The 26411-nt window shown below is 37.8% G+C and overlaps 1 protein-coding gene across 3 annotated transcripts in view; it reads right to left on the bottom strand.

Moving 5' to 3' along the window:
- Positions 1 to 4572: 4572 nt before the first annotated feature.
- LOC139751554 (uncharacterized) overlaps positions 4573 to 26411 on the bottom strand; it is a 105022-nt gene continuing 83183 nt past the window's right edge. For 2 of the 3 annotated variants that reach the window (XM_071667099.1, XM_071667097.1), the window contains exons 2-4: positions 13695 to 13988; positions 11595 to 11783; positions 4573 to 11315 (exon numbers count right to left, since the gene is read on the bottom strand). In XM_071667099.1, the coding sequence (XP_071523200.1) occupies positions 11055 to 11315; positions 11595 to 11783; positions 13695 to 13988 (744 nt within the window). In that variant the 3' untranslated portion in view covers positions 4573 to 11054. Of the gene's footprint in view, positions 11316 to 11594; positions 11784 to 13694; positions 13989 to 15588; positions 15678 to 26411 lie in introns of those variants that run through there. The other variant, XM_071667098.1, reaches the window with a different exon arrangement.

Here is a 26411-nt window from a genome sequence, read left to right as displayed (position 1 = left end):
TAATGTTCTCGACTAATATATATATATATATATATATATATATATATATATATATATATATATATATATATATATATATATATATATATATATATATATATATATGAAGCTTATATCCCAAAAATTTTCGTACATGCAGAGGAAGAAATATTATTTCCAATTTACCAAACAATTAAGCAACAATAAAAGTTGAGGAATAATTTACTATTTATTGCCGAAACTTTTGTTGCCCCGAGTCAAAAAGTAACATTTGAGTGGCCCGAAATACAACTATTACTGCACGAGACATGACACCTAATAGTTGTATGCATGACACATTCTCGAAATGTTAACAATGAAACTGAAAAAAAGTTAGAGAATACGTTCATACAAGGGTACATTTACGAAAGGTTTCCTGTCAGACAAAAGGGAGAAAAGAATTAAATGTAGATGATAATGAAAATACTTTACTTTCCCTCTAAATATATTTTCTTTGACAAATTATTCTGATCGTTTTCTTTTTCTTAAAGGGATAACCTTAGAAAAAACACCAATTTTCATTAAATGAACTATGTCTTCCTCCGTACTATTACTCTCTATCATATTTACTATGGAATAAAAACTACCAAACTGATCTCTCTAAATCACTCTCGATAAAAGATAATCTCATCGCCGTGTCATAATTATCTTAGAAAAATGGCTACTTAAGTTACAAATGCTTTATACTATTCGTTGTGATTCTATTAGTATCTTTGGAGAAACGATCACTTACATTTCATATTCAAAGATAATAAATATGATGACTGTAGTACATCAAGGAAATCTAGATGTTAAGTGACGTAAAAGTAAGTAATACACTTAAAAAAAAGAAATTCTACAGAGACCTTACCTTAATGCTCGCTATTCTAGTCGAAATACACCAGTCACGCTCATGAAAATATACCGACAGCATGGCATTAGACGTTAACGAATAAACATAATAGCGAGAGATCCAAGCCATTCCCAACAGGAGACAAATATGATGTTAGTACATTTCTATTATCACTTCGGCAACTGGGTCGGATTAGATGAGGTTCGTTTAGGTTCTGTCGATAATCTACAAGTGTAGATTGTTTGGAATGTGTTGTATAGTTCTGGTCACCAAACCTGATTAAAGGTGAAAAGAAACTTGAGCGAGTTCAGCGGAGAAATCAAACTATTTTCTACGCCCAGAAATATGCCTTGTGAAGAAAGACTCAGCATTGTTTAAAAAAGCCGATTCCGAGACGATACTTTTCAAAATATTAAACAATTTTAACATCTTGTACAATAACATCTTCATTCAAGCTGATATAATTACTAGAGACAATGGTATGAAGAGAAAATATATACGTAGTAGCAATGTGGGCAAAATTTTTTCTCATGTATGGCGGTTGAGCACTGGAATAAACCACATCCCAGTGTAACAAGTGCAAACATTATAATAACCTTCAAATCAGGAATACACATGTACGTCACTATTAATCATTATCAGAAAAAATATCTGGTTCACCACTTGAATGCCTTTCTTTTCAAAATACAGCAACAGAGCAGGTGTTATCAGACTGATACTAAACTTTTTCCAGTCCACACCTTCCATTAAAATATCCATGACAGTATCTTCTCTCCACATTACATGGTATCTTTTTCTTACCTTCAGTCAAGCCGGAGGGAGAGGTGGGTGGGGAGGCGTCTTCTGCACTGCTATCTTGTTTCAGTCAACACATAACTTCGTTATTGACCACTGGGTCTCTTATTATCTGAGCTTCCAATGCAACAATTCCTCCATGAGTACAATACTTGTAAAGACACACACACACACAAAAACAAATCTGCCTTGCACTTCTTGGTCTCAGGGAGCTTACCAGCGGAACAAGACCCTACACACCGCACTGACGGTTACAACAGGATGGGAAGACGCAGTGAGCGCCATCCCTCCTGAACGAGCGTCACCACAATATTGAGGTAACCAGTGAACCGATCATCACGATTTACTTTTGGTGCCGGTTAGCTCGTGAGGTGACCCGACACTGGCTTGTATCCGAACAGATTCGAACTCATCAGTGGCCATCACTTTAATCTAGATCCATTTCTTAAACAATGTAGAGCGGGTCAAGAGAGGTAGGCTGATGTATCTCCCATGGTCAAAAGGAGTCAACAGCTGCTTATTAGGTGGTAAAAAATCAAGCTTTCATTAGAACTTGATCATGAAGAATTGGCAAGTTGTTTGATGCAGGATTCGAATGCAATCCGGCACCAAGGGTAAACAGTAACGATAGGTTCAGTAACTATCATAGAATCGTTCAGAAATAACAGCACACACTGCGTAGTCTCGTCCTGTTATAACGTATTCATGAGTGTGGTGTATAAAGCCTTAAGCCACTGGGAAGCCCCATGAGACTAAGAAGTGCAAGTCACGTTTTTGGGACGTTTTCACGCGCCGGCGGTCACAAACAATGTTAACAAACAGCCTAGAACAAAATTCCCAAATATGTTGGAAAAAATTCCTTCAAATTCTCCAATTCTTAATTTCTATCTTGACGTTTCAATGAAAAACATATGTTTCGTGACATAAGACTCGTATATAGCACAGTAATGTTTTATTAATCTGTAGATGGGCTGGGGAAAATTAGTAATAAATATACATGGCATTGCTAAGCAGGGGATCGTACTAAATGTTGAGATATAAATAGGTTGAAAAAAAAGTTCAACTTTCTTACATTTACATTTCATATAAGTTCATTCATTGTATTACATCAGTCTGTATTCACATGAATTATACATATCTACCCCCATCTTTTTGATACGGTTATAACAAACAGAAAACCGAAACAAGAATCTGTCGAAAATAACGTTTAGATTGCATAAAACACCAAAGTAAAAGTGAAATGTTAAACTGAAAAGTGAGCAGCGTAGTATGAAAAACAGAACATGCTGACCATATTAAAAATTACAATTCATCCAGGAACCAGGAACTGCTGGGCATGCACAATGAACAAAAAAAAAAAAAAAAATCTTGAATCATTTGATCTTGGTGAGTCTGACCACATGTGCCTTGCAGGTCTACCGTCAAGTTCACTCTCACTTCACCAGCCCCAATGCAAATTCCTGGCGAGGATATTAAGAGTCTTTTATAGTAAAAAATAAATTGTTGCTGGCTAAGAGACCTATGAGATATTTGTACTCTGATGAATGACAACTTTCAAGCATTAAAATGAGTATCTCACAACCATCTTCAGAAAATTCATTCAGAATTCACTAAGTTATACTTTTTAGAGTCGTCTAAAATATTTGCAAAATCTCAAGTATCAAAATGAGCGAAAAAGCAACAAACTGCAATGATGTAAGTATTCTGTATACAAGTAAGAAGAAAGAAAGCACATTATTCATAGTCTTAGAACAGCGTTGTGAAAGATCCATTCTTGGAGTTTACTCCAATACGTAGTTATGAATGATGGCATATTACAAAACCACCACCTCTAAAGTGGAAAATTCATATCATTACATAACATATTTTCTTATTACCGACCACCTCATATTATCAATAAAGCATACCCCAAACCATATTGTTCATACCATATTGACAACCATTTTCCAAAATCAGTTTACTTTGTTGCTTCATTTGCAATTAATTCCTCAGTACAGTCACCTAAAAAGTGGTGAATACCTCATTACTTTCCATGTCGGTTCCACTCATCAGCCTCATTAGTTTCCATGTTGGTTCCGCTCATCAGCATTGTCATTTTCCATGTTGGTTCCCCTCATCAGCCTAGTTAGTTTATATGTTGGTTCCACTCACCATAAGGCCGTAACTTTTGTGGCTGTCACAGTTCACAGGACAACGCCGAACACCCATTATCCACGTTCATATTAGACAGAGCTTTATAATAAATTTACCAGTGATCTCTTAAAGTGAGCTGTCACTCAAATCTATTGCTATCTTACAGTGAATATAATCAGGATACACATGTAAGGTTTACCCTTTTCTCTCCTTATTCTCAAAGTATTCCCAACAAAGTATTTGATGTCTCAAGCTCATTTGTTCTTTATCTCGATTGCAAAGTTTTCCTTTCACAGCAATGTGATAACCTGAACATCTTCCCAGTGACGAGTTTGTGGAGGCTACACATACAGTTCTATAACTCGTGGTTAGATTTGATGGCACAATATAATTGTGACAGTTGTTAATCACATTCACTGAACCGTCTGAAAATATTGTTAAATACACCACATGAAAATCAGTCATTACATGTTAATGAACACTGTAGTATGGGATATCATGATAACTCACAACTATCTGGCTACATTTGAGAAAATATAAATATTTGCTCACAAAACGAAAATAACTAAAGCTATATCACTGATTGAAACAGCATTCTGGCACTCATAATTTCTCTTATCTAGATGTTTTCTCGAGACTTTGTTATCTAGAATTTTTTTTCGTCTTTTTAAGGATTCTATCTTTCACTTTAACTCATTTCAATGTAGTGGTCATTAACAAGCATTTCTTTCATTTTCACAATTCTTACAACAGGAAAGCCTGACACCAGAAAATGAATAAGAAGAAACGGTGCATTCAATTAATTCATGTTTTATTCTGAAAAAGAGAAAATGTACAACTATAGTATGCAGGCAATAATTTACAAATAATTTGTACCAGTAACAAAAGAAGTAGTTTTCATTGTAAAAACTTTCATTTATGAATTATGATACAATATGCACCAAATCAATAAACATTACTTCCTTTTCATAAAGATATGCATTAATACAGAGATAATCTTCAGGACATCCTGTCTTATGAGGATATGATTTAAATTTGATCTGAACTGCATCATTGTGTGACAGATGCAATACTCCAATACAAACATTCCCTATATTAAAAATGAGATATCGGAGTTTTGTGACGTAGATGGAACTACTTCAGAATAAAGCACCAAAAACATCCTCATCCCTGCAAGAGATCCTGAAAACCTTCCTGTAATATTTCATTATCAGATTTACGGTTTTCATATACTTTGCCAATAAGAACAGAGATCTCTCTAACATCTGCCACACTAACCAATGAAAAGTCACGTACATAATGCTTCCCACACACTAGGCAATCACTCTTCCCTAAATATTCTACTCTTGGAAATCTGATAAGAATTACTGTAAGCAAATGGAAAACCATTTTCCATGGTTTTTATTAAAAAGGGAAGCATTTGCACTTCAGTTGCAATAAATAACCAAGATCCCATAATTTAATCCAAAGATCCCTCGCCAATGCCCAATTGCAGTGATAAGACTATGAAAGGAAGTAATAGGAGTCAGCACCAAAGAATCCTTTTCATGGCTGCGTTGGCTATAACACATTTAAATATTTTGAGCTTGAGCCTGAATGAAGACAAGTCTGAGTCATAAATGTTATTGATTTTTTCTTGTGCTACATACTTTTGTGAATACCAGAAAATTACACTATATTTTCTCTTCATGAATGGTGCATGTGATGACAAAGACAGCTATTCATTCACAATGTTATGCAACATCAACAGAAAAACACGAAAAACAAAGATACAGACTACTGTACTTATTTTGAATAATGTGTGCTCACTTTCAATAAGAGATCTCAAAATTTTAAGACGTCAAAATAGTCTTTACAACCTAACAATAATAATATAAAGCCATTCATGCAGTCCTCTATCTAAAATTTCCATGATACTTGTGTTTCCTTTATATCTAAAGTGTAAGCAATTTTTCTGCATATTTACGGAGATGAAATGACCATTTTAGCTAACCCTAATACATTTGTGTTGACCAGTGCATTTTGTAAACAATACAGTCTGGGGAGACTTTGGTAACATAAAACATGGTTTTTCATTATCAATAACAGGAATACTTCTTTTCAGCTCATTTTTAAACATGTTAACAGTTGTTACAATGCATTATAAAAAGCTTCCCCACCTTCAAAAACTTTTGGAACATTTATCAATAACTGTAAAAGTGTATTTCTGTTGAAGAACAGTGCTGCTGATTGTAAAAAATATCAGTGAAACATATATTTCTTCAGTGCCCAGCTTAATAATTCCATACCCATGTTACTAGCAAAAACACAGATACATTTCATGCTATACTCCCCTAACCATGGTGATATGGTAAAAGGGAGGGAAAATCTAACATGGAGATGTTTCCTGGATGTTACCTAAAGTACAACAAATGTGGTCACAGTAAATTCTAAAAGACAAGATATGAATTAGACATCCATAACACGTTCTAATAGTTCTAGTTCATGTTGTGCTTATGCATACTTTTTCTCTGCCTCTATCTGTAAAACAAATTAAGTCAGAAAAAAATCATACCTTTCCAAATCACCTGAATATTCCATTATCCATTCATATTCTATAAAAAGCTTTCTCTTAACACTAGACTTTTGCTTTCAAAACTTTTAAGAATGAAAAACTTCAGAGAAACAGAAGCAATGAACAAGATAAGTTGGTCATATATGAAATACAAAGAAGTATGCACAACTATGATTCCTAATTCATATCTTACATATCTTCTGGACCTAATTTCAGGTTAATTATGTACCTTGTGTCTTTCAGCTAAAGTGAAAGTCCTTAACAAAAGGGAAAAAAAAAAAAAGCCCTAATATTGCCTCGAAGTGTCTGATTAAGAGATGTGAATAAGTTCTAAACTTGATAAACTGAATAAATCACAAAGGAACATGTAAACTATAGCTGTAAAAGCTACCTGGAATATGCTTCCTGAATTTTGAATATACAGTGATGGGTCACTATACATGAATAATTAATTATGACTTAACCAAGATAGGGGGACAATGGAATAAAAATACTGGAATAAGCTTGCAGTAGACTAAATAAACTGGAACAAATCAGGACTAAAAGGGAATATCTGCACTAATATGCATATTTTTTTAACATTCACTCTTGACAGCAATGCTATGAACATCTGAAAAAAGGTCTGCAGGCATTACCCTTGATTCGATAAACTGTACTTTTTTTTTCAATTACTATACATTAACTTAGTTAATTAAAATCACACAACCTTACAGGATATATGTGCATCAATTGCATGAATCTGTTCCGTAAAGAAAAGAAAATATTCACATATGTATTATGGGCACATAACATATTTTCCTCAAAGGACCATTAGATAAAAGAACAAACTAAAAGGATATATTTGCAAAGTTGATGTAACTTGTGTGCCTGTGTAAGAAATTCAGACTGATTTAATTCTAGCCTCTACCATGTCAAATCAAAGGAAAAAATTGACAACAAAGGCTTCCAAGGCTACTTGGTAACAATCTCGCATCCTCTTTGCTGAATAACATCCATTAGAACAAAGTTACCATTGCTCTCATCTGATGGGATGCATCCCTCTAAATGCAGGTTAAGTCTTATCAAAGTTTTTCATCAATGACATCATTTTTATCTAGAATGACATGCTCTACTCTCACACCATTGTCAATTATTTCCAGAGGAAAATGACCCACAGGATCTAATCCTGAGATTCTCCCCATACAGGTACAATGCATAATCAATTACCTTATGATTCTCTATCTCATGGGAATGATTTCTCTCAGTTTCATAGGATCAGTTTGTTTATGATTCAAGATGTATATACATGTTCAGTAAGCACACTAATTCATTTTCTATAAAAAAAAAAAAAAATTTAGGGCATCAGTAAAGTCTGATATTCAAACAAAATTTGACATATAAATAAGATACTGCTCCTCTTAACTCCAAAGGGTATGGCAGTAAATGGAAATAAATTGAGAATATTCCCATTCCGTTTTGCAGAGGTACTCTAAGAAACATAGTCTGGCTCCATGACCCTATACTAGCACACATTTAGCACCAGAGATAGAGATTTCTGCACCATATGCAATGTTAGACATGATCACATTCAAAGCAGTAATTACAGTCAACAATTATTCATTTGAGAACAAAAATCATAATTATACTTAGATTGATAAAAGATAAGAAAATTGTGTTCTATGAGTAATAAATGATTTTCCTACATTTATGGTTAGAAAGAATGACGAGCAAATACAGTTTATAAGTACTGAGTTCTTCTAAAACCCTCCGGAATTTTCATTCCACTAGGAGAAAATTACAAGCTTGTGAGAAAATGTAACTGCTTTTAGTGTAACTCCTGTCTAACATATTCTTAATCTATAGGTCACAGAAATGTATTGAAAAAAGATTATTACTACTGTACAGAAAAAAATCATATAATATGCTCTCAAAATATAAAGGCAGAGGGGCATTTACAACTGCTTTAAAAAAACTTATATGAACATTAAGCAATCAACTAAAGCTTAATGTATTTACAAACACTGCATCATAAGAAAAATGATCTCTTAATCCCTCTTACTTCTGAGAATACGTTTGGGGTTATATTTTAGAAATATTGTGTCATGGATATTACACAATTTCACTTTCAGAATATCCTGACTTTCAAAAACAAAGTTATCGTAGGTTATTTCTTTAGCTACAATAAACACAATACTCTGAAGAAGTCAAGAATCAATTTCTATCATTATTACGTTTGGTTTATTGCAAAACCCTTTCTGCTTACCATGAGACAAGTAATGTGGATGAATCTAAGACTCAAATGGATATGCATGGTAAAACATATGCTAGATAAAACACTGTCACCTTAAAAAGCATAGTAGGAGTAGGTGTAAGCTGTGTAAAAACTTCAATGAAGACTGATTTGGCTTTGGTACATTATATCAAACATAAAAGATATTCACAAAAAATGTTTTTGTTTGACATTATAATGTTACAATACTCTTCTGAATATACCTACAAATGATACAATAGCCAATTTTCAGCTAGAAATGAGACTCGTATGCATAAAATTAATCCTAGAATCTCACTCAACATGCACAGAGAGCATCTTTCACAGGGTGTTAGTGCCTGTGATGGACAACTCATGATGTACTATACCAAGAAAATCCTGACAAGTAAATTTTTACTATGACTTTGCCAGAATTATAAATGAAAAATACCTGTATCACATAAGAGTTACTTGCCCATTTCACATATAAGTTATAATTGACCTTAAATTTTGTTAAGTCTGCGTGAAGAAAAGAAATAAAACTGATTACAGATTCGTTATGACTGTGTGTGGAATGACGTCTCTCCCTTTCTACTGTATTCTAATGTTTCTTTACAAAAATTAGCAACAGGCCCACTATGTAAACAGTGTGCAAGAATTCAGAAATCTATGTATCTATATATATAGGTGTTAACTGCCTCCACCTATTAGGGGTTACACCAAGAGTGAAAAGTCACCTTTGGTGAACCTGCATCATTGGAAGTACAGTGTAATCATAGTACTTTCCACTCCACAGGAGTCTAGATTTTTCTACTGTAGGAAGTAGCACAATTTTGGGTTGTAGAGCCACAAAAAAGGTTCTGGGTAAGACTAGGGCTCATTCAAAAATACTTGTTCAGAGAAAATTATGAATAAGTACATCAGTTCCATAAAACTGAAAATAGTGCAGGCCAGTATATTTCAGTCCAGAGTCTAAGACCCTCTTCTATTTCCTTGTTCTTTTCCAGTATGGGATGTTCATGTTACATTTACTAGAGTGTTATCACACTTTTTGGATGCTGTTTCCTGTGGGGTGGGGTGTCACCAGGAATGAATTGAAGGCAAGCAAGTATATATAAATGTGTATATATGTATATGTCTGTGTATATGTTTATATGAATATGCATGTGTATGTATTTGTACGTGTATGGGCGTTTAAGTATATATACGTGTATATGAGTAGATGGGTTTTTCTTCATCTGTTTCCTGGTGCTACTTCACTGATGCAGGAAATGGCGATCAAGTATAATAAATAAAAATGAAATATTTCTATATTCTATTTATTATACCTAATCGCTGTTTCCTGCGTCACTAAGGTAGTGCCATGAAAAAGATGAAGAACGGCCCATCCACTCATATATACATATACATAAACACCCATAGGTGCACATATACATATACTCACACATACACAGACTTATACACATGCGCATATTCATACTTGCTTGTCTTCTTTCATTCCTGGCACTATCCTGCCCCACAGGAAACAGCACTGCTACCCACTGCTTCAGCAAGATAGTGCTAGGAAAATTGAAAAAAAAGGCCACATTCGTTCACACTAAGTCTCCACAAAATTTCAATCCAAATTAAACAACTATATGTGCACAGAAAATTTAGATACACATAGTGTGCATTATTTAAATGATGGGAAAGACAGATGGCATCAGCCTCTACAAAGTTGAAATACATATGGCTCAGCAATGACAGTTTCATAAGTCAATAAGTTATTTTTATGTGAAATGGAAGAAGACAAGCATATGCGATGCAGATTTCTTTAAAAATTACAATTTCAAGTTATCACAAAAAATATGATACAGAGATCAGCAAACATATTATTGGCTTAGCTACTGGACTCTGATAAGTAAGTCACTGATGCTACTTTACCTCAAAATGGAATGAGTTATACATTTTGCCACTCTCTTATGGCTTAAGAATACTTTCAGCTCTTTAATTTGTTTGGTTATTCAAATTCAGTCAGTGCCCAGACTGGTTCTTTGGTGAAGTGCAGTAGATTGAACTACTGCTTTTACCTCTCAAAATCTTAAATACTATTCCTAATAAAATAATGGAATTAAGGATGTCAAACCAGCAATCTTCTCTAACTGTTATAAACATCACACACATTAAGGATGTGTATTGCTCAGTGTCCATTGCATCCAAAAAATAATTTAAAGGTACAAAAATAAAAATATCACAATTAATGAGAGCAAGATGCTCGGTGTTTTCTGTTTTCCATTTACACAGAAAATCTGGTTAATACAACCATTGGCATTTATGCCAAGAGTTATTCAGCACATCACTAAATGTCACATTATTGGTAGTCTTTTGGAAGATACAGTAATTGTTTCAACCCAATTTTGACTAATAAATGATTGAAGTATAAAGTATCCAACAATCAATCAGTGACTTGTTTACTTTACTGTTCCATTCTCAAACTGTGCTGATAGTCTTGAAAACTAGTGCTTGCTACTGGAGAAAATTTTTGGTGGGGACAAGTTCTCCTCTTCTGATGATTCAATGTCATCTGATAAGGATGAGGTATCATCAGATGAGCTTGAAACACTAGGGGCTGGTGAGGGTGACGACATATTGCTGTGTGATGACAAACTGTCATTGGAAATACTGTCATTTGACATAGTCAAGGGAGCCGAGTCCACATCGGCATCTGGTGGATGGGTAGAGACGGACATAATGCGTTGGGAACCTGGGACAACAACCTGCGAGAGGAAACCATTGTTATTTTAAAAAATTTCTATGTAATATTTCACAAACTGTCAAAATATCTTAAACTTTTCAGTGGAGTCTTTACCGAATGAATAAGTACTCCACAGTTTCTATCAATATTAGAAACTACAGCAAATGTTATTCATTCATAAGCACATACATGATTTCACGTCAAGCCACAAGTTTAACTGTATTTATGTTTCTTCAATGCAATCTTGTTCACCAGATAAGAAAAATTTCAAATAAGCTGGTTAGTCACACATCACACTTACCTCATACAGCTGTGCCCCTGAGCGAATGTTATCAAGAATATGCCGATTCTCTGGGTTTGATAGTACTGATAAAACAAATGATCTAGTTTTTCTTTGTAAGTTTTCAATCTCTTGCTGTAATTCTTGGTTCTTTCGAAGTAATTCTGCTGTCTTCATGGTGATATCCAGTAAGCCAGTTTGACGCAAAACCTGTCAGGAAAGAAACAGGCAAAATGAGGCAAGGATACATAAAATACTTATAGTTCATCAATTTCTGTACAAAAGTCATGTACCTAAAGAATAACATGTTTAACAGTAGCAGGTTAACTCTTTCATTGTTCTGTGCCACCATCGAGGTATTTACTTACTAAAACATGCCATTCCACAATATATATATGTCAAGGCCACTCCCAAGGGTATACTATCCCAGGGGATAGGGGAGAATGAATACTTCCCACATATTCCCTGCATGTTGTAGAAGGCGACTAAAAGGGATGGATGTGGGTGGCTGGAAATCCTCCCTTCTGTTTATACTTTTCCAAAAGAAGGAACAATGAAGGGGGCAAAGTGAGGGTTTTCCCCTAAGGTTCAATCATCTGTTCTTAACCCTACCTACCTGATGCAGGAATTGGTGAATATGTATGAAAAAATATAAATATGCTTTGTTTTTACCATGCTTGATCGCCATATCTGCTCACATCCATTCTTTAGCCTTCACGTGTCATGCACTGAAGCCACAGCTCCCTATCCACCATACCCAGAACCCACAGGCACTTCCATGGTTTACCCTGGATGCTTCACATGTCCTGGTTCAGTTCCTTAATAGAATAATCAAGGCTAGAGGTGTAAATATGGAAGCGAAGAGAGGATTATGGGACAGCATAGTTCTCCTTACCCTGACCTATGCAGCTGAAACATGGACATGAAATGAGTCACAAATGAGTCGCAAAGGTAAAGAATAAGGGCTGTGGAAATGAGGTATTTGAGATGAACATGTACTGGTGGACTGAAAGCCTGGTTGGCTGATTATGTAGGTTGAGAATGTTGAAGGGATGCAATGAGTGGTTCAACTTGGTGATCTTGGGTGTGTGATAAGCCATGCAGAGAAGTGTTGGGCATGTGGGTCAGGTTTTGCAGTTGGGAACAGTTCAAGGAGGGCAGATAGAAAAGGTAGTATTAAGGTGTTATGGTGTAGTAGATGCTCCATAACTATATTTTCATGGATTGTATATCAATATGCCTGAACCTGAATCTTACAACACCAGGATCCCTTTCATGAGGATGGTGCTGCTGGGATTACAGGTCATAAAGTGTGGTGATGCTGAGTGCTTGTATGGCTAGAATTAATGCAAAGCAGCTGAAGAATTGAAGTCTGGTGTTTTCAGTGTGGAAGTTGTATCCTGGGTATGAGGTGATCTAGATAAAATTTGAATTCAAGTTTGCAATGTTGATGATAGGCATGGTGCAGAACAAAGATGAAACTTTTGTTTGTAGAGATGGCTGTATGTCTATTGGAAAATAGTTCAAGACTGGGTGGGGATGGAGAGAGCTGCTTAGTGTCTTTCAAGTCATTTTGGTGTGATTGTGTTTTGTCAATGTGGTGTTTGACAGTGTGCATTGGGGGAGGGGGGATCAGAGAGTACTGGTGTCTACAGTGTGAGGCTGGTGTGAGCTTTTTGTGTATGCATGAGGGCTGATGGGTAGCTATGTAGTGGTTTGGGAGGGAATCAATGCCACTAGAAATAATTAAAAGTAATGTTTAATGAGTATTTTTGTAGGTTCTTTTGGAAATGGGATGCTGCTGCAATAGGTAAGCATTGATTCCTGTGTGTAGGTTGGGGTGGTTTTGGTGGTGTGAATTTTCTTCATGGTTTGTCAGAGTTAAGTGTTTCTGGTTTTGTGGTTCATCACACTGAAACTGAAGAAGGAATGCCAGTTTGTTTTTTGTTATTCAGCTTCTAAGTTGGTAATGGCAGTGCTTAGAATTTGTGGTGGTCCTTCTGCCAATGCTGATGGTTTGGCTTTGTGTTTCTTTGCTTTAGGAAGTACATGGCTTGTGGGGAGAAGTCTGGAATGTTCTGCTGTCTTTGTCTGTGTGGAAAGGAAAAATACAACACAAACCTCAGCTGTTCTCAAGAACCGCTTCCGTCTTGATATATATGACTCCTTCAACCGGGTTGCAACATCTGTATCTGATGACGTAGGACTCTCTAACCTTGCTCGTTTTACTACTTCTTCTTGCTCTGTGTCAGAGCTGGTGTTTGGAGATGATAATGAGTCTGAGAGTCTCTCACTCCTTGAACTTCTGGGTGTTTGTGGTGTGTTGCATGGGCTTTGTGATCGTGGACTGCCAGTACTAGCCTCTGACAACTGTCTCTTGATACCATGTTGACTGCTGGGTGACTCCACTGATCCCTACAATGAAGAGATTTATATATGAAAATTTTTAAAAATATATAAAACAGCTCTATGTATAAGTTGAAAATGTACTGCACACATATAACTACCATATCTTATATGATCCCATATGATCAAGTATAATAATAAAAAATATAAATATACATCAGTCTTGATCGCCATTTCCTACATTGGTGAGGTAGCGCCAAGGACAGATGAAGAAAGGCTGCACCAGCTTACATTCATTCTCTTCCTGATATGAGTAATGCACTAAAAGCACAGCCTCTTATCCAAAACCAGGCCCCACAAAATTTTTCATGGTTTACCCTGAATGCTTCAAATGCCAGAGTTCAGTCCAATGACAGCAAGTCAACCCCTGTATACCTCATCATTCCAACTCACTCATCTCAAGCACACCTCTCCGTTCTCGTTCCCTACACTTCAGACATATGTATATATATATATCCTCTTTGTCAAACTTTCCTCACTCCATCTATCCAAACCATCTCAGCATACCCTCTTTAGCTATCTCATCCACACTCTCTTTATCACTACACCTCCTCTTACCTCTTCACTACTTACTCGATCAAACCAAGTCATACCTAATACCATCCTTAAATATTTCATTTCCAATTCATCCACCTACTCCACACAGCCTTACCTACAGCCCATGCCTATATCCATATAACACTGCTACGACTCCTAAATCTTCAAACATGCCCATTTTGCCCACCCAGATAATGATATCGCTTTGCACACATTTTCAGCTCCTAGAACCTTCATCCCTCACCCACCCTTTGACTCACTTCTGCTTCCATGGTTCCATGAAGTGCCATGTTCTTTAACAGGTATCTAAAACACCACTTTCTCCAATTTTTCTCCATTCAAACTCATACCACAATCAACCTATCCCTCGATCCTGCTAAATTTAATAATCTTGTTTTTATTCACATATACTCTCATCTTCCTCTTTTCACACACTCTTCCAAACTCGGTCACAAACTTCTGAAGTTTCTCCCTCAAATCTACCGCCAGTGCTATATCACCATAAAAAAACACATTTCCCAGGCCCCCCTCATCCCCTACTTACTGCATACGCCTACAAAGTCAATCTACCCCAAAATGAAGGAATGGCGCAAATCTTGGGAAGGACTAAAGAAACGGCAAAAGCATTTCATCTTCCTCGACAGGAAAGAAAATATACCAGCTCATATCACAAATCTTTCCCATGACAAGATAGCAGATTTCAATCTAACGATGCCTTATTTCACACACAAACACACACATGAAAAAAAAGTAATAACAGGAGCCTTTCATAAAACTGATTTTAAAGTACAGGTACGGGCGATAGCTCCCAGAGGTCCTACTAACGGTGGAGACAATAGCAGACAGTAGTTACTCTTTCACACTTCCTGTATGTCTGCCACTTTGACTATACAGAAGTACAGAATTCAGGTGCTTGTCCAAAGCGTAGAAGTATCCAGTCCCACTTTGATCTTCAACCCTTATGATTAGCTAAAAAGTCACTATTATGACTTCCCAGTCCTGCAAAATTTCAAAGCTGTATTTTCAGCCGAATGCTGCCTAAACTGAATAAACTGTTCATTATCATTATTACCTTAGAAAACATTGATGTGTAACAATAAGTACGATGCCTTTAGGTGCGTTATTCCCAGTGAAGGAGTACGGCTGGGTACATTACCTTCCTTCTATGAGTGTCAGTCAAGCCAGGTACAAATTACTCTTTTATAATTCGCCAAGCGTAATGCTCTCTCTCAGTTGCCAGTTCAATACTTCCACTGTATAATACTGCATAATTAATATATATATATATATATATATATATATATATATATATATATATATATATATATATATATAGTAAGTATTAATGTTGCTGGATCGTAATGGATGGCGATATACGGCACCCTAAGCATACACTAAATATTCAGCAGTTGAATTATCACTGATGAATAGGTATTATTAAATTCCACTACTGCTTTAATTCATCATTCGTATCGGCAAAATGTCGCTCTATATCACCTTTGCTGTTTAAAGGTGAGGCACCAAGCCGATGAGAGCAAAAGCTGGTCATAACGAATTCACCGGTATATATTCCAGCTTCTAAATAATAAAAATGGCTGCTCTGCCTACTCCACCAACAACATATTCAGTTTGCTAATAGAAATAAATCACGGACACCTCACATATAGTAATGTTTCAACGGTGCTAATTACAATACTGTAGTTGATCGTAACAACTCAAAATTTGATTAATTCCGTTACTTCTAGATACAATTCTTGTATCTCAGTCGCAGGTTTCGCATTGTTAAATCTAAATCTACATTACAGGCACACGCATCTGTATTTAACGGTATCAATCATTTGTCACAGAGTATATCAATCTATGCAAGGTTTAAGTACACCTGAATCTTAATTACGTTCGAACCTTTGTTACATTAGAGCCTTAACTAAACTCGAACCTGAACTTCACTTAAACATGAAGCTTAACTTCATCCGGACTTTAATTGTAAATGAACTCTAATTACACTTGAATCTCAGCTATATTCGAGACAACACTTGATCCATAACTATTCTTGAATCTTGAGTACATTCGAACCTTAACTACACCTGAAACATTTATTGACTACACTACAACGTTAAAGAAAAATCAACTTGATATTTACAAATCTGATTAATCTCATCTGCTGCACTTTCACATATAAACGCACTTACCATATGAATAAATCAAAATAGAAAGAAAATAAAGACTAGAAACGCTAACAAACGTATCTTCACTTTATCCTCGATAAACCGATTAACTCGTCTACTCCATCCTTAATAATCCCTTACGAGTTAGGCCAGAGGCCAGGTTTCTTTTAAAAATTGCAGTAGAAAAATTATTAGTAAATTCAAAAGAAACCAAGCGAAAACAGTGTCTTACCTCCTACGAACACATAAAGTATTTCACTATTAAATACATTACCACTAATCAATCCGACAAATAAATTAAATAGTCATCTGCTCTGTCTGACGACGACTGTCTAGGATATAATGCCTCTCAAGAACACGGCTCGGGGGTAGAGTGGCAATATGATAACCGTCGTCATTTGCCATTTCCGTGTCCGCTCAGGTTAACCTTTCACTGCACGCGCGCCGGGCCCTCACGTGTAGCTGATCAGCCCCCCACATGTGAACCTTCAGCCTCGCTATCCTGACAGTTCTCGTCACAACTGCGCACAGGCTACCCGAGTCATATCGTTTCCCACTGGATTCAGAAAGAAAATAAAGCGTAAGGAATGCTGTTGTTTTCATGATATAGATATACTGCACTTGACGGAAGAGAGGACTTTTCCATTTAAGGAGGAAGAGTTATAACAACACAACATGCTGGTATAACTATCCACTGCCATTATATTACGGTACGTTTCGCTGACCAATATCAGCTCCCTTTTTGAACACATACAAAGGATTTATGTGTAATGCGTTTGGAGGCGAGTGATCCACAAACTACAAAACCGAAGTTGAAGCCTCCACGTACTGTACCTCCCAATCTCACACTCGGTCTAAAAGCGCGTCACAGGACGTGACGTCACTTCCTGTGTGTTGTACGATCATACAAACGCCACAAGACATTTGGGGTACAAATCACATTGTTCTTGCCTGTTCTGTGCGAGACAAACGAAAAAATATGATATACCTGCTCTGTAGCTGTTGTTATTTTCTATATTTTGATAAACGAGGGAATACTATTAGCTGTGATAACACTGTGAATGCTGACAGCATGGAAATAATAAAAGTAGTATCAAAAAGTTAAGGAGTTGTGGGCCTTAAGAGCGTAGAACCCCCAACCCTCGTACTGTACTAAAGGGGTACTTAATTAGAGAGAGAGAGAGAGAGAGAGAGAGAGAGAGAGAGAGAGAGAGAGAGAGAGAGAGAGAGAGAGAGAGAGAGAGAGAGAGATGCTCTTTCTTCTTTGCTGCTGCAAGTGCAGTGCGGTGTCGGCCGCACACCAACCATGTGTCGTCGTTACCAGAAGTCGTAGGGAAGAACCTGCAGTCTCCCTCCCTACTACATTCTTGAGTCCCCGGCCCACTGACCTTGCCAGCCCATGAAGAGGAGTGAAGGGACGACCTTGCTTCCAATGATGGTCTTCTTGGTACACACTTTCACCACTCATGATTAAACTAATTTCCCTGAGCACAAGCTGTTTTTCCTACGTTGTATTAACCATCCCTTTAAAATATACTCTTTGTTTCTGTGCAGGTATACCTTTCGGTATACTTCCCTGCTATATTTTCACTTATCTTGGGCGCGCAGCACTAACCGCGACCAACATTATCCCTCCTCCTCTTAACTGCACGGAAATACCGCCACCCTCACATGCAGACTCACTACCATGCAAAGTTCTCGAGTAAGTCGAGCATTTTTGTTGAGCTGGGCCACTGGGACTCACATTTGGAGAAAGAGGAAGGGGAATGTGCTTCGACAGCGGTAAAGGACGCTGAGTGATATTTTCAGGAACAGTTTTATTTACGATTTCCTCGATCATATGACTACCAACAGGTCCTCATGTAAACTCAGACACGGATGGTGAGATCACTTCTCTGACATGTAAACCAAAATGGCCATGTACATCTGAACAAGCTAGAGCGCTACTGAAACCTGCGATACAGCACTATAATTTGGAACAAAATGAGTTTGTGTAAACAACGAGCAATGCTTACCTTATATAATTTCGTTTCCCAGGCCAGCATGTAAAAACATCACTACATACACACCTCTAGTCTGCCGTGGCTATATAAATAAGACACCAAAAATACGTTTCCAGCACACCTGCCACAAACATCATAAAACCTACAACATACGCTTATATATTAACTTTCTATTCTGCTTCACACTATTCCTTTCCTTGTCCAGCAACTTCCTCCTTACCAGAGAGAGAGAGAGAGAGAGAGAGAGAGAGAGAGAGAGAGAGAGAGAGAAAATAGTTAACATACATTATCGACTTCACACAACTATTAATTCTATAGACGCTTGTCCCCAAGGACGACACAATACCTGTACATAGATATGCAGACAGCAACATATCACTGAGTTCTGTTTGTGATAGTCGATAAAATCAGAAACCAAGCCAGATGTCGGTGAAAATGCAAATAGGTGACCCAAGGAAAAATGTCTAAATATTTTTCTTCAGATCTGAACATGCAAACGGGAAAGTGACGTTTTTGCAGTTCCGTATTTGCTCTTCCACAATTCAACAGCCCAGCGCCATTCCTTCAATTCTTTGGACCAGTCAATTTGAAACTTGGTAGGCGTATATCTTGGTTCAATACGCTCAGACCCCTTCCTATCTTTTAGATGGGGTCTTTAATAGGATTTGGAAAATATGAAATTTTCCTTGTTTTTGAGCAAATATCTCTCAAATTTATTTGCATCCTCTACACGAAGGGAGACATATTGCTTGTTATTCTTGTTTTTTTCTTTCTAATCTTACTTCCGACATCAACAGCGCAACATATCTTCATTTTTGGCTATTTTTTGAAAGGACAAAGGTCACCAAAACTTTAATTCTGTGTAACTGAACTCCGCCTTGCTTGCGGATTGGCGCGAGTCGTCACTTTGGCGAGGCTCGATCATCGTCTGTTGACAAAATGAAGTACAGTTTCGTCGACGAACTTCCCAGTCCCAAGGAACTACTGGAAGTACCTCATGCCTTGGAGCTACAAATGCTTCAGATTTGAAAGAGATCCTGAAGTAACACTTGGAGTTTCACAAGTCTTTCGGAGAGCGGTCCACGTTTTTATCTGGCTGAGACTTGATTACCAGTATTATTCCTGTCTCTCCTTCCCTGTCTGTTTCTGTAAGTAGTCAGGGCACCAGCAAAACTATGAGCTATCACTGGGTCCGCATCGCTTCATATGCCTGCCAGTTCATCTTATCCTACCTCCTCTCCTGACGAAGTCACATTTCCAAGACCTCACAAGATAGTCCAACCACAAGTGAAGCAGAGCAACCAATATTGGTAACGCACGCCATCAAGGACCAACAACCCCTACAAGAAAAAACCTACAACTATCTTTACAGACCACTGAGCACCCACTCATATTTTGCATGGCTGAAGACATATGCCTTCCTTACACCTCTCAAGATTATGAAAAGGTTCAAACCTGGTAATGCAAATCTCATGATCCTCTCTTTCAAGCGTCTGGTAATGAACATTCTGTAAACGAAGACTTGAGAAGTCAAGTCTCCAGACCTGAAAGTTAGGTTAAATGTTTATCAACACAAACTATGAAGACGTCACTTCACTATCATTCATCAGTAGCATGTCTCAATTTAGTTTTACGACTTAAGATAGAGGTATATATAATCTACTTACTGTCATACATTGAGAGTCCCACTTACCGAATTGCGCCTTAATATGCAAGAGTAAGAAAAATTTATACATGCAAGGAAGCTCTCAACTGTACTCAAGGCTCTCATTGCTTTGCTCCAATCCTACGATGGCTTGATTCTTTGTTCTAAAGTCATGTAATCATTTTATCATCCATTACAGTTTCGTTTAAGCTAGTACGATTAAACTTGACCTTGATGATCAGTGCGAGATGTCATCATCACTAAGTAAGAGCAGCGATAACTTTAAATTCAAATAATTTGAATGGTTTGCCAGACTACTGAGAGAGCGTATCTAGTTACTCTATGTTCACTAATGACTCTGGTATCAATAGCAACACGGCGCCCTTGTCCAGCTATTGCAATGGCTTGCCGCATCCCGTGTTCGATAAGTTCTGTTCCAGTAATATAGTTTCCTTCGCCAAATTCCCTTGCTAGGTGACCCAATCAGCCGCTACCTGACCAAGATTGAATTTGTACTTCAGCCACGGTTCCCTCAATCAGCGAGGCCTCAGTCCCTGGACCTTTTGTGCACATGTATTTCCCTTTGTGGCAACAATCATATCTTCTCCTTTATAATAATTATACTTTATCATTATTATTATCATTACTATTATTATCATTATTATCATTATTATCATTACTGCTTTGTTTTGTGTTACATTCTTATGTCATTTCTTCTGATATCAAGCATATTTATCCCTCTTCTAAGCGTCGGCCCATTTTTGTTTTTCTTGGTATTTGTGCTGAAGCTACAACCTCAGCTGCACTAGTCTTTCAGACACTTTTCATTATCTTACTGTAAGACTAAACACATTTTCCTTTCTTTGGCAATTACGAAACCCATTGTCATACCTCTAATGTCTTGTCTCTCCTTCCCTTTTCCTTCTACATCTCCCTATGGCATTTTTCCCTACTTTTCTTCCTAAACATCCACTTCATTAAGCTTTGAACTGTCATGCTGGTCTTTTTATCTTTCGCCCTTACTTTTCTGATCAGTGAGTTCCTTACTAGAATCTTCACACACCCTCACTTGAGCTTACCCACCACCACCTACGGTCACAGGAGAAGGGAAGCTACGCGACAATTACAAGAATTTTCGCAGGGAAGGAAGCCGAAACCATTATCACTCGGTTATTTTTAGACAGGCCGGCGATGGCGGCCTACCCCTAGGCTTGCCATCACACCCAGTGGACTGGAAAACACCACCGGTGTCCTCGTCTGCTCCAAAGTCTATATCGTTTACTATAGTATTCCCTGTCCCACTCCATACATTGCCCCCCTCCCCTCCTTTTTTTTCTTACAGAGAGGATGTTTTGCCATCAGCTGTATCGTTTCGTTTAATTGTCTACACTTTCCTGACAATCATCCAGCCATGCTTCTTGGATTCACTCCATACTTCAATCGCTCATAGGAACAAATACTTTTCTGTCCTGTTTCTACAAAAGATCATACCGTTATTGATCTGAAAGTGATTACAGACAAAGAAGAGGTCAGGTAGAATGAAGTTGTACGTTCCCATAACATTTTTGCCATGGTTAACCATACGATTAAAACGCCTTCGTAAACGGATTACAAGGATTTATTCCTTCTAATGGATACGTGGGTCTTTCTTTTTCTCCCTTCTCCTGTAATATGTTTCACCTAACCAAACAACCACAGCACAAATCCATCCCAACATCAGTTTTTATGAATTTTTATTTCTCTCTTGCCATGTTTAAAGCTATGTCAAATGACCAAGTTTCTCGTCTTATAATTCAAGGGCACTACCATCCCGGGTAAGACTTGGGCCTCCATATATCTGTTAAATCTATTCGCGAGCAAGATACACTTCCAACGTTCCAAATAGTGAACTGTCCCATTCGGACAACACTAATACCCCATGACTTCCATTATGTACCTGCCGCAAATTTATGTCATCGGCTAGGAAGCATTCATCAGCCTGAGGGATTATAAGATCTTTGAGCTTTTGTTAACACAAGTGAAGTTACGTCGTTCATCACACTTACTAGATAACCCGCCTCCAAGTGGCAAGTGTGTCGGGCCTGGATACCCGTACATAAATCTGTGGCTTTCTTTTTTTTTTTGTCAAGACTCGTGTATTCCGTAGCCTTCAAACCATCCAAACAACGCAACTTTCTCTTGCTTTCATTCAGTTGTATAAGTAATCAAGTACATCAATGATCATGGATAAATTGAGAGGCAAGCTTAATCTCGAGAAGTTTCAGGTTTTCATTTCCATCACCGTAGTCTAGTCAATGACATGTCGGGATGGAGCTGCAGCCCACAGACCTACCCCGCAACCAGGAGGACCGTCATTAGGCTTTACTTCTAACCTCGATGGCACAAAGGAGCGTTGCTATAACAAGTTTCCTCAGCTGATCCCACAACTTTAACGTTAGCAATGCTTTCGTACACCCAAAGAATGCGTGAGCGGATGCTTACGTTCACTTAAAAGTATAGAGATAAGTTTTGTACCATAACACTTCTGTTTTGGCAATTATTCGTCTTATTCACGCAAAAACCAAAAAAAAAAAAAAAAAAAAAAAAATCATGCACAAGGAAACACAATACGTCGTGCACGAAACATTTAGAAGTAGCTATAAAGTTTGTTGTGTATTTACCGGTACACACAAACTCTCTCTCTCTCTCTCTCTCTCTCTCTCTCTCTCTCTCTCTCTGACACCCTGTAACTCACTGAATTCTTTTTTTTCAGATACAATTAACCCTAAAAAAAATTCAGAGTTATAGGGTATTAAAAAGTGAATATATATATATATATATATATATATATATATATATATATATATATATATATATATATATATATACAGTATTGGAAAGGATCACAATTTTGCGCGTGATCAATATATTCCTATGAGTCCACGTGTTTCATTTTCCCCGTGGACTCATAGGAATATATACAGTATATGGAAGAATACTTCCCACGTATTCCCTGCGTGGCGTAGAAGGCGACTAAAAGGGGAGGGAGCAGGGAAATCCTCCTCTCTCATTTTTAATATTCCAAAAGAAGGAACAGAGAAGGGGGCTAAATGAGGATATTCCCTAAAAGGCTCAGTCCTCTGTTCTTAACGCTACCTTGCTAATGAGGGAAATGACGAACAGTATGAATATATATATATATATATATATATATATATATATATATATATATATATATATATATATATATATTATCCCTAGGGATAGGGGATTAAGAATACTTCCCACGTATTCCCGGCGTGTCGTAGAAGGCGACTAAAAGGGGAGGGAGCGGGGGCTGGAAATCCTCCCCTCTCGTTTTTTTTTTTTAATTTTCCAAAAGAAGGAACAGAGTGGGGCCAGGTGAGGATATTCCAAAAAAGGCCCAGTCCTCTGTTCTTAAAGCTACCTCGCTAACGCGGGAAATGGCGAAGTTTAAATATATATATATATATATATATATATATATATATATATATATATATATATATATATATATATATATATATAAATATATATTCCTATGAGTCCACGAGTTTGTATATCACAGGGATGAACAAATACAGGAAGGTAATTCCAAAAACGAGGAGGAAGAGGAGGAAGAGAGAATCAGTGATGATGATGATGATGTCAGGGCATTCGATAACGACCTGGTGAGCAGACATGCCAGGAGTGGTACGTCTTTAGTGACACTGGTGACGCGTGATGGACGGGACTTGATGAAGGCAGTGACGGTGGTGGTGGCCGTGGGGGGGCAGTGACGGGAGATGAGGCTATAACTTAGATACAGAACACCGACCTTGGCGGCATGGAAGTCTGGGTCGTCTGTAGTCTGGGACTGGGATGTTGTTAGGAAGGGGTAACGAGGGCTTGGGCGGTGCTCCCAGCAGCAGGCACATTGCTGCAGCTGAGAACCCACAACGTGACCAACCAGACACATGGTAAGGCTAGGACGGACGCGAGGCACTCGGCCAAGGATTTCTCAACGCATTCTTCATCAGAATTTCACATCTGTAGCTGCTTCCAAGGTAAGGCCAAGGAATATGGTCAATGCTAAAAAGTTGATGTTTATATGACTATAAAATAAAGACGAGATGAGGTGAAGGAACATGGCCGTACTAGAAAAATCATAGGTGCTTGAGCTTTACATGCATCAAATGTCATAAGGTTACGGTTGCACTGGAAGCATGGAATGCCTACAGCTTTCATCAGAATTAATTTGACATCACTCCACTGGGGGGCAGATCGACAAGAGAGATTTCCCTGAGGACTGGTCTCATCTGCATACTAGATGACTCCTGGATAGTTCACTCGTATGTAAAAGACGTACAACAGAAAACAACGATTGTGCCCCGTCGGAGCTGCTGCCACGTATACCTATACACCAATGTTTCAATGACGTGCATATGAAAGCACCTTTGTTGCACTCGTTCAGCGTCCTCACCCTGTGAACCCACAAATGTTCGGAGATGTTCATCAGAAATGCTCCACAGCTCCAGAGTTAGTAACTCTTCTGCATCGATATCATTAACCCTTTGAGCACAATTAAGTCACACTTAGATATAGTACTCTGACCATTAAACCCGTCCCCCAAGGGTCAGGTTAAATGTAAGACCATCCTACCCAAGGACCGTACAGTCGTGCTCGAGGGGTTATGGAACATTGTTGCGGAGGTCGTTGTAACAGTTGTTCTACAAGTGTACTCCAAGGAACAGTTACATGATGATATTCAGCAGGAGTTTTGCAGTGTTCAGGGAGAGTTTGTGGTGCTATAGTTGTACTCTCATCTCGTCCCTGCCTTAACTGTTCTAATGCAAGACTCAGTGTTCCGTTGACGTAAACACAGCTGTTCCAGTGCGATAGTAATGGCTAGTTTTTTTTTTCGAGGGGGAGGGGGGAGTGTTCCCATGGCTATTCTACTGACAACCCCCCCCCCCCTTACAGGTGGTCTGCTACTATATATGAAATAGTTCTATTACAGTAATCTGATGTTCCATTTTCATCACGTCTCCACAAACCGTCTCCTTAAAAGCCAGTCAATCGCTTCTCTCCCACCATTTTAAACTTCCAGTTTTCCTCTACACAATTTCCCACACTCCTACATCGCCTTCCCACGTCCAACTCACCCACCCCTCACTTGCTTCCTTACTTTTGCGTCTTATCGTTTTCACTTTCACGTTCACTTCAATTTTCAGTCTCCTTCATTCTCAAGTTCCTTCTGTTACATTAAAGTCTTAACTATCACTTGTTTTCTTTGGCGAAGAACAGCTTATGGGTACATATATATATATATATATATATATATATATATATATATATATATATATATATATATATATAAAGTGTGTACCAGACTCCGTCTGCTCGAGGTTACACCGAGAGGAAAGTCACGATGTGTCACTAGGAATAAAGTCTCGTCAAAGAACTTCTCCCTGGAAAGGCGTCTGTACTGCCTAGATTCTGGAAGTAGTAAAGTTTTGAGCTGCAGGAGCCTTTAGAAGGGCCCTAGGAATATATATATATATATATATATATATATAAACTTCAGGACCCCTCCAGCGGAGCTCCAGCACATTTACTTCCAAACACACCAGATACCCATTTAACGACCAGTCCTAAAGGCAAAGACGAACATTTGGGTTGGCTGTGAGCCGGCTGTTGTCCGCGACACTGGCTTTTCATCCTCCCAGCGCCGCATCTCCCTTAACTTCCGCACTCATCGCCCTTCAATATCCTCCACCCCTGCCCCTGTATCTGCCTCTACAAAGAAGTTTCCAGATTTTCATAATGGTACCATTATCATCACTTTTTGACTTTAAACTTCTTTCTATCGTACTTCTCCCAAACGACAGACGTTCTTCGTCTTCAACAATTATTCGTATTCCTAATCTTCAGTCAATTCTCGCTTACTTTCTTTCTCATATTTCATCTTCATGTTGGTACACCTTTTAAATGCGCATTCATGACAGCTAAAATCAGTTCAATTTTAGATACATTACTATATATTCTTTGAGCGTTTCCTGCAGCCCTTTCAACTCGTAAATTTTGCTCTCCTAAACTAAAC

The sequence above is a fragment of the Panulirus ornatus genome, chromosome 11, assembly GCF_036320965.1.
Source record: "Panulirus ornatus isolate Po-2019 chromosome 11, ASM3632096v1, whole genome shotgun sequence".
Lineage (NCBI taxonomy): Eukaryota > Metazoa > Arthropoda > Malacostraca > Decapoda > Palinuridae > Panulirus > Panulirus ornatus.
Note: the sequence above shows the minus strand (reverse complement) of the source record. Positions and strands in the feature narration are given on the sequence as shown.